Below are 9,995 nucleotides of genomic sequence, written 5' to 3'. Positions count from 1 at the left end.
GTTTTCTTTTTTTTTTTTTTTTTTTAATTCTTGATTTTGTTTTGGTTAATGTTGTTGGTGTTATGTTTTTTTTTTAAATGATTTTTAGTTTTTTGTGTGTTTTATGTTTTGATGTTTTTGTTTTTATTTGTTTTTGTTTTGGTTTGGTTTTTGTTTTGTACGTTGTTTTTTTTCTAATGTTTTGATGTATGTTTGTTTGTTTGATTATTTATTATTTTATTTAGATTTTATGTTTTTTGTTTTGTTTTCGTTTGGTTTGGTTTGGTTTGGTCTCTAAAAAGCAATGCTTTGTCATTTTCATTTTATCACTTTTGCCTGTTGTTGTTTTGACCCCCTACAGGCTTATTCATTATTCATGTTGTTGTTTTTTCATGTTTTGGTTTGGTTCAGTTTGGTTTCATTTTGTTTGCTTTTGTGCTTTTGTTTTTTGATTTGGTTTTAACATATTTTACCATACTATCCATGGCCATGAATTTTCCCCAGCGCTGGAACAGAAAATGTGGGGGGAAAATGTGCTGCTGATTTTTAATTTTAGTTACATTTGGATGTTGATATGATCATATTATATCTCATTATACGGCACTCTTATTACAGAAATACTTGATTCTGATTGGGCAAATGCACCATTGTGATGTCAGATGCATTTTATAATGGTGCGTTCATCACTCTGCAGTCTTTCTTTTTATTGATATAAAATCAATATTTCGTGTTTGTTTGTTTATATGCAGAGGTATATAATAAGCAATATAAAGTACATTTAGCCAGTCATCATTGCAAAATAAACCTAAAGAGGGTGATACAAGATCTTGATCATGCTGTCAGGGTTTATTTTGCAGCAACAATCAGCTGACTCATCTTTCTTTCACTTGTGTATTTGAGGTCTGTGACCAAGAAACTTCAAGCATGCTGAACATTTCCAGTGAAACCACGCCACTGCTGATCTATGTGTGACTTCCACTGAATTTCCTGAAGTCAACGGCAGTCTCTTCAGTCTTTCAGTCATGCATTTAAACCAACTGTTTTTCTTTGTGTATTGCCCACAGAGGAGGAGTTGAGGAAGCTCAGAGAGGAGACAAATGTCGAGACTCTGAAACAGGACCTGGAGAAAGAGAAATTAAAAAGAGTCGATCTTGAGCAGAAAATGAATGAAATTCTCAGATCCAGGTATGAGAGGTGATGCTCTTCCACAGTAAAGTTTCCCACAACTACATTTGGCTACATTATGTTCAGTTTTAGTTACTTATGTATTTATTTGTTGTTAATACTGCAAGTAAAGCAATATGTGTGCTTGGTCCAGACTAGAAGATTCACCACCTCCACCTCCACCTCCAAAACCACAAGTCACTTCTGTCAATGGAACAGGTAAAGCTCAGTTCATCCTCCTCCTTATAGGTCTATAGTTGAGAGACTCACTTGCACATTCATATGGAAAGCTACATAAGGTGAATAGATTTTTATATACACCGTATTATTCGAAAATGAACTAAGTGACCCTACAATAAGTCTTATACCCGAGTAACAAAAATAAAATGCCTTATATTGTAATTTGCATAAAAATGCAGGCTTTTTTTGGTGAATGAATTGAGTAATATTGAGTGGTCCAAAACATGACCGCATGTCTAGACCTAAATAAGATGTATTTGTGCTTCATCTGGTTTTGAGAATGACACATTTGGCTTTACACTTGCTGTGTGAGTTTGTTCTCACATAGAGATGGTTTGGATGTGTGTTGTGTAATTATTAGCTGCGGACGCACTGTCCCTCATTTAGAATAATCCGGATTCATCAACATTAGAACGAGATGAGCAAATTGAATTGCAAATGCACCTGTTCTGCCTGAAATTGTGTGGCAGTTTTGTACTGTGTGGTTAAGAACACTTTATTAGTGAATGAGAACCAGTGTCCTTATTCTGTAGTTCATTTGAGGAGCATGATTATAATTTATCCATCACTTCAGCTGATTGATGACTTAATTTTACATGTAATTAAACATCCCCAAAGAAGGCCAAACCAGGCTTCCTTTTCATTTGGACACCATTCTTAAAACCTAAATATCTCTCTGCACTGGAAGTGTCACTTTCTGAGAGCAGTTTTCTTTTTAGTGCAATTCGTACATGGATTAATGTTTGTGGTAATGCACAATTTTATTTCTGACAATATTTTAGTCATTGTAGGTAGTAGATGCTCATGTTTTGAATCTGTTTAACTGAGGTTTTGCTCTGTTTGTGAACGGATAGGAGACAAACAGAAGGAGACCTTAAGCTCTCGGCTGTGGAAATGGCTCTATGAGCGCTTTGGCGTTTATATGGAAGATTTCCGCTTTAAGCCTGAGGAAAATACAGTCGAGACTGAGGAACCACTAAGTGCTAAAAGGTATCCAGCCCAAACAAAGCCTCCTTTGGTTTGTTTAGATTAATAATTTACAGATTTTGAAGAGGGGTTGAACAGAGAACCATTCAAGTCATGGATGGGTCATTCCAGTTATGTAGTGCTCTGTAATTTATGGAGTATTTTAAGGAAGTATTTCTATGAGAAAGGTACACCAGACTTAAAACAAAAAATAACCCCGGACAGACCCATTCCATTCATTTTATAATATAGTAAAATGAAATAATATAATTTGTATAAGAGAGAATTTAATGATTTATAATTCAGTTAATTGTGATGTTTATGAAAAGAAAGCTGACATGACTTTCATATGTTGTCCAATATATTCAGATGGAACCATAAAAATGTGCTGCATAATAGCAATGACTCAGATGCAATTTTAAAGCTGGGGTGATAAAACCCCATTTTTCAATCAGACTTTATTTTTATATCTTTTTATACTTTTATATTGTATATTTTAGCGAAGTGTAGGACAGCCTCTACTGTAGTCAGCCCAGCTTAGGCTCTCAATTTTCATGCTATTTCTGGCTTTATAATTTCACCCTCCCAACGGATCTCATTAAATAATTAATTTTCTTTTCTCCTCTTTGCAGATTAACTGAAAATATGAGACGACTCAGTGAGTGTTTTCATTCCGCATCCCAGAAAAACCTCTCCAAGCCATAGAACTAGATATTTTAACCGATTACAGCCCCATTTTAATTCCCAATGAGCCTCTGTTTTAATTCTCATCACCTCTGCTGTGTCATGGGTATGAAACTGATTGTGTGTGTGTGCGTGCGTTTTCAGAAAGGGGTGCTAAGCCTGTAACTAACTTCATGAGGAACCTTTCTGCCTTATCCAGCTGCCACTCTGTCTACACGTCAGCCATCGCCTTTATTGTGAGCATGACCCACACAAACCCCTCAAACACTATTCATCATGTTTATGTAGCCTCCCGGTCCAAAGTGTCTGTTTTACTACCATAATGAAAACAAATAAAACATGTCGCCAAGCTCATTGTTATCTGGACATCAGTAATACGTTAACATGACCAGTTACACTGTTTAATATTTAGTAGGTCAGTGTGATAAAAGTAGGCTAATCTTAAAATACAAAAGTGTAGATTTTCTGTATGGTGGCTGACATGGTTTTAACATGGCCTCGACATGCCATCCTTCATTTTAATGTCTTCTTCTCTCTCATCTTTTCCACAGATCTATATGAATGCTGCCTGGCATGGCTGGGTTATTCCCATGTTTTTATTTTTAGCCATTCTGCGGTTATCCTTGAATTACCTTATAGCAAAGTACGTCCAACATAATCTGTCAATAGTTCAATTCACAACTAGTTCAACAAACCCATGTGCTGGTTTAATGCCATTATATTTATATATTCCTTTAATTATTATTTAGCCTAAAATGATTTATTAAATGCAGTTAACAAATAATTTAAAAAGAGATGTTAAAATTTATTTTTTTTGCTATTGAATGAAAAAAAAAAACGTTACATTTAAATCCTATAATGTAAAAATTGGCTTCAAACTATTTATTTATTTATTTTTGCTTTATTGTTTGTGAATTATACATACTAAAACTGTTCTGGTCTGTCTTTTTAGAGGTTGGAGGATACAGTGGAGCATTGTGCCTGAGGTCTCCGAACCAGTGGTAAATATAAGCCTCATTTCGAATCATTAACATCATTTTGTTACAATTTTCTTGGGGAAAAAAACCTTATTGATTCGTTGTTTTTATTAGGAACCTCCCAAGGAAGATCTTACAGTCTCGGAGAAGTTTCAGTTAGTGTTGGATGTTGCACAGAAAGCACAAGTAAGGGATTTTTAGCTTTGTTCTAGCTGTGGTAATAGTGCGATACAGACACCTTTTGCTTTGCTTCACGCATAAAGCTGTTGACGCACAAGTGATGTGTATTCACAGAATCTATTTGGAAAGATGGCAGACGTATTGGAAAAGATTAAAAAGTGAGTATGTTAGATATTGAGTTGTGGGAACAGGTGGTATGACTGTGTAATGGTTGAGACGTCATTCAGTTCTGCTTTTAACTTTTTTTGAGCTGATTCAATACAAAGTCTCTTTTTAACTTGTGTATTAACAGTATTTTAATATTATTTTATTTTATGTTGTATAAGTTCTAAATTAAAAAAAGAATATTAAATTAGAGCAAGTTTCATTTCCTTTTCTAAATTATTTAATTGACTGGATTACTTTTAAAGCAGCACTATGTAACTTTTTCTGTGTTAAAAATGTGCAAAATGTATATTATGAGCGAGTACATCATGAATTCATCTTCCAACCCACGTTTTTGTCTTATTCCGAATCACTATGATACACTTATAATTTATAGTACTAGAGTTTATATCGAAAAAGATTTTTACCGTGGTACAAGTAACACACATCTCAAATCAGTTCAATATAATGCCAAATGAGATTTTATCATACAGACATCTTTTTGTCTTGATCTGTCCTCTATTTTGTTTATTTAAAAAAAAATTCAGGCAACAGAGGATGCATAAAGTTAATTAATGGTAGGATTTTGGTTTGTGTGATGTCTGTCACATGTTTATTCTGTTATTTTTCCTCTCTCAGCTGTCTGGGTTTGAAAAGGTAGGGATCTAGAGTGGCCTTTGGTTTGACAACAGTGCCTGTGTTTGCCACCAATGGCTGGTCCTGCGTATGTGTGTTTATATATGTGTGTGCATTGTCAGGAATATGCAATATGACAATGAAAACATCTGTTGGCAATTGGATCAAAAACTGTTGATTTCATAATGCATCTTCTCACTGATTTGTCCAAAACGTCAACAGGAATGTAAAGAAACATTCCAAGATGTTTTTGATCCATCGTCATCAGACAGATAGTGTAGATCTTCTGTGTGTGAGTGTGTGTGACATGCAGGGTTTATATCTGAGAGTTTCTCTGCTGTATAGTATAGCGTAGTATAATAGGCCTAATAGTATTTTGAAGCAGTGACTACATCAGAGAAGTCAAGCTTTCACATATTTTAGCTAATTTATGGAGACATTTGTTGAGAAATAAAAGGAAACAATCATCTCTGTATTCATACACAACTTTGTGAATCCCCCCCCACATGGTTATATACATGTCTTGTGTAGGTGGCTGGAAACTGAAAAGCTTGGCTCTTCTAGTGTGGCCACAGTGTCGTTTTTAATTAAGCTAGTTTACAGTTGCTTAAGTCGAGATCGGATGAATTATATTAGAAAACAAATTATATATGCATACATTTACTTTCAGTGTGGTTATTTAAGTAATGTTGGATCCAGGTTTTTGTCATGTTTGAGAGCTGGCCTTGAATAAGCTACATTTTAGTCAAGTTGTGTCAGAGTTAGTCAGCATTTATATTACAGATGTTGTATTTGCAGACGTACTCTCTATGCACGATGAAGAATAGTTTTCTGCAAATATAAGGGTGTTTCTTTAACTGTGGCCACTTGACTTGTATGTTTAGCTAATAGTAGTTTATATAATTTTTCTACCAACAAATTAAACATGCATGATTAACAGATTTTATCAAATCTTTACATAATGTATAAAATTTATTTTTTTCTTTATATTATTTTTATTATTAGTACTAGTATTTGTATTAGTGTAAGACAAATATATGTTAAAATTGTTTTTAGTTTTTTCAGTATATTTTTAATAATAATAATAATGTATCAAAGGATTTCATTTTAAATTGTATTTAAAATATTTAAATATATTCCAACAACAATAATTTTTAATCTTTATTATTTATTGTCCTGCTAAGATTTCGTTTGTTTTAATTATTTGCAATGTTTTTTTATTGTTATCAGTTTAATATAATAATAATAATAATAATACTATTATATTTTTAATTTTAAAACAATCAAATCTATTCACAAGCAAATAAGAAAATAGCAAAAACAAATCATTATAGCATTGCAAAGTTGAATAAAATTTGAATTATTTATTCATTTAAATTTTAAATAATTTTATGGTGTATAACAAAAAGTTCTTCTGTTCATTTTGAGGAAAATCGACCTAAAAGTGCCCATAGTTGAAGAAATGTCCATAAATCTTTCTCAAATGACATCTGTCTTGTTCAGCCCCAAACTTCTAACACATAAATAAACTAATATCTTAGTAATGTGTTGGCTTTGAGCTTTGCACTGGTCCTCAGCACCCCCCAGGCATCCCTCGCTAGTGTTTGGCATCCAACCCCGAGAACTGAATCTGGCACCAGCTGATTTCAGGAGTCCACATGCAGCTGAGCCACTGACCATCATTCACTCTGCTAGGTCACCACTGCTGCTTGGCTCAATAATATACACTGGTTTAATGACGATTGACACATGGGTGCTGCTGTTGGGGCCCTCAAGTGCTGATCTAGGATCAATTCTGTTCTTTATCTGGTTAGGCGTTAAAGGATAGCATTGATCTTTCCAAGGCACACAGGAACCTTGCAGTTCTGGGGCTGTACTTACACATCCTGCTCCTAAATAAATAGTTTCGCTTGTTCTTCACAGCAGATCCAGCCGGTGGTGGCACGTGGTAATCAGTCGGCCGGGATGTCATGCGGGATTGGCCGTGAGGAGGAAAGCGGACGGGCCTACAACACCAAAAGAGGGCCTTTTCATGAAGTCTTCAACTTGTCAGAGAATGAGCGCCCCCTGCCAGGTGGGAAGAGAAACTACACTAGCCTTTGAACATTTTCATATGCATTTGCTGTTGTTTAACTGTAAAACAATGTGTGATTTGATTCGCAGTGTGCGAGAACGGATGGCGATGTTGCTTGATCAACAGGGACCGAAAAATGCCAACCGACTATATCCGCAATGGTGTCCTCTACGTCACAGAAAAGTATGAATGTTCAGATGTTCAAATAGCAGTATTTTTTTTGTTTGCTGTTTTGCAAATTAATCGTTTTGGGGGCTTTTTCAGAATCAGCAACATTGCATTAAATAGCAATATTTACAAATTACATTTTCTCTAAACAAAGGTGTAAATGTTTTATCGTACTTGAGGTATAAGACCTATAGGCATTGTTAGGCCAGCATAGTACCTTATGATAAAAGTGTGTGTTTTGTGTTTTTAGTTACCTGTGTTTTGAGAGCTCCAGCTCCCGGGCGACGTCTTCGAAAAAAAATAAAGTCATCAAGCTCCAAGACATCACGGATATTCAGAAGGTCTGCCAGATGTTTTTTGATGTTCGTTGACTTATTTTTATTGAATGCTTAGTATCTTACTGTATTTCTCCACTTTTTTAACAGTACAAAGTGTTGTCAGTATTGCCTGGATCTGGGATGGGGATCTCAATTACAACGCCATCCACTTTAAAGGTACTGCATATCTGTGTTTTATATGTATATATGTATATGTGTGTGTGTGTGTGTATATATATATATATATATATATATGGATAAAAAATACAGGAAACATAGTAATATTGTGAAATTATTACAATTAGTATTGTATTTTAATGTTTACAAATTTATTTTTTTCCTCTGATGGCAAAGCTGAATTTTGAGTATCATTAGTTCAGTCTTCAGTGTCACATGATCCTTCAGAAATCATTCTAATATGCTGCTCAAGAAACTTTTATTATTTTCAATGTTGAAAACTGTTGTGCTTAATACTTTTACTGTTAAGATTCTTTGAATACAGAGTTCTAAAGAGCAGCATTTATTTGAAACTGATTTTTTTTTTGTAACAATTTAAGTCTTCACTTCTCTTTTCTTAGCAAGAATTTTTGCACACAGGTTTCATTAAATTAATTAATTAAAATGGAAAAGCTACCCATGTAACTTTTTCTTTGTGGTATTCTTACTTTTATTGTATAATTGACTCTTAATATTAGGATATTACGTTTTTTCAAGGCCATTTTCACACTTGCTGTGAACCAGAGTCCCTGCCAGGTTCCTTTGCACATTTTATTATTGGCTCCACATCAAGGTACATTTGTGTCATCAGCACTAGTCCCTCAGTGAGGACTAGCAGCAGCTGTTCACCGCTGTAGCTAAAGAAGAAGCAAGTAGGCTAATTGTTTAGATTGCACACTAACTGAAGAGAAACTGCATTTATAGCATTGGTTATATGATATGATATGAGACATAATCAAAGATGTTAATTGTAACATTTAAGACCACTTAAAATGATTTTGCTGGATTTCAAATCAGGCATCAAATTTAGTTTTTATGCTAACCAGGTGAACCCAATACTGATGTCAGATATTGTCCAATGTGAAAGCACACTAAGAATTTTGTCACTTGTCTTTTCCACAGCCTCTAGTGTTTGGTGCCATGATTCATCGGGACGAGGCCTTCGATGCCATTCACACTCAGTACATGAAGATCATGAATTCCACAGCAGCTACGACAGTGACAAACCCAGAGACGTAGTCTAACCTGGATCAACATATGACATAAGGTAGTCCATAAGACAGCCCTAACCTTAATGTAGCACTATCCTAAACCCCTATACGGAGATGATGGCTTCCAGAAGTTGTCCGCCCCATCTCCAACCCAAAACGAAGGAGAAACCGCAAAGAAACTGTTTTTCATATTCTCTTTTAGATTCTACCTGAGTATTAGGAGGAGTATTTTATATAATGTTCTCTTAAACAGCGTACTATAATCTTACACAAGTGTTTGTCAGGATGGGTCTTGTTTTATAAGGTTAGGCGTTCATTATGTGTCAGAACAGGAGCTGGTACTCCTTTGTGTCTCTTGTAGGGCTTTGTGTGATCCTTGTGTAGTCAGACCATATAACCGTCTCTGAACTTACCGCCATTTTCACCTAATTGCATCACCGCTGGCCTTGCACAAAGAAACACTGCACTTAGTGTTGCTGAGAGCTTTTAGATGTGATTTAGGGGGAAAAGGAACAGACTTAACCGTTAACTGAAATCCATATTCGCAAAGCAGCTCGTAACTGCCGGCCACATTGTTCCTTGGGGCGCGCCAATTTTCTCTTCAGTATTTGTGATACTTGTGTTAACTAGAAACAACCTAATATTTTAAAGGAGTAGTGCACATAAAAATACAAATTTCGCCGTTTACTCTCCCTCATGTTGTTTTAAACTCGTAAAACACAAAAGGAGATATTTAGGCAGATGTCCAAGCTGCTCTTTTCCTTACAATGAAAATCAATTGTTTAGGGGATAGTTTACCCAGAAATGAAAATAATGTTACCATTTATTCACCCTCATGTTGTTCCAAACCGATATGACTTTTTTTCCTTCTGTGGGATGCAAAAGAAAATGTTTTTTAAGAATTTTTAACAGTTTTTGTCCATTCAATGAAAGTCAATGGGGTTCAAATCGTTTGTATTCTGCAGAGGAATGTCATGCTGAATAGTCATTTAACAAACTCATGGTTTGGAATAACATCAGAGTGCATAAATAATGACAGAATTGTAATTTAATCATTTTATTTTATATTGTACCCCAAAATAAGATGTAATTACTTAAAAAGAACCACAGACTAATTTCTGTAATGGATGTAGTATTTTATGATTTTTCTAAAAGTGTGCGTAGGGAACTCCAAAATTAACATGCTACATAAAAGTTCTACTTCTAAATACACTGTTTTACTCATTTATGCATAACATTTTTATTTTGTAACTTTTGA

General features: G+C 34.7%; 1 protein-coding gene across 1 annotated transcript in view; it reads left to right on the top strand.

Moving 5' to 3' along the window:
* LOC107590848 (GRAM domain-containing protein 4-like) overlaps positions 1 to 9,589 on the top strand; it is a 25,910-nt gene extending 16,321 nt beyond the window's left edge. The window contains exons 4-17 of the mRNA XM_016279769.1: positions 1,044 to 1,164; positions 1,298 to 1,362; positions 2,238 to 2,373; positions 2,982 to 3,007; positions 3,178 to 3,269; positions 3,585 to 3,676; positions 3,986 to 4,034; positions 4,125 to 4,196; positions 4,305 to 4,348; positions 6,866 to 7,044; positions 7,134 to 7,227; positions 7,463 to 7,553; positions 7,638 to 7,706; positions 8,649 to 9,589. Coding sequence (XP_016135255.1) covers positions 1,044 to 1,164; positions 1,298 to 1,362; positions 2,238 to 2,373; positions 2,982 to 3,007; positions 3,178 to 3,269; positions 3,585 to 3,676; positions 3,986 to 4,034; positions 4,125 to 4,196; positions 4,305 to 4,348; positions 6,866 to 7,044; positions 7,134 to 7,227; positions 7,463 to 7,553; positions 7,638 to 7,706; positions 8,649 to 8,765 — 1,247 coding nt within the window. The 3' untranslated portion in view covers positions 8,766 to 9,589. The remainder of the gene's footprint in view (positions 1 to 1,043; positions 1,165 to 1,297; positions 1,363 to 2,237; positions 2,374 to 2,981; positions 3,008 to 3,177; positions 3,270 to 3,584; positions 3,677 to 3,985; positions 4,035 to 4,124; positions 4,197 to 4,304; positions 4,349 to 6,865; positions 7,045 to 7,133; positions 7,228 to 7,462; positions 7,554 to 7,637; positions 7,707 to 8,648) is intronic.
* The last annotated feature ends 406 nt before the right edge of the window (positions 9,590 to 9,995 follow it).

This window comes from Sinocyclocheilus grahami, unplaced genomic scaffold (genome assembly GCF_001515645.1).
Source record: "Sinocyclocheilus grahami isolate Dianchi unplaced genomic scaffold, SAMN03320097.WGS_v1.1 scaffold133.1, whole genome shotgun sequence".
NCBI lineage: Eukaryota > Metazoa > Chordata > Actinopteri > Cypriniformes > Cyprinidae > Sinocyclocheilus > Sinocyclocheilus grahami.
The sequence above is the reverse complement of the archived record's forward strand: the minus strand, read 5'-3'. Positions and strand labels throughout refer to the sequence as shown.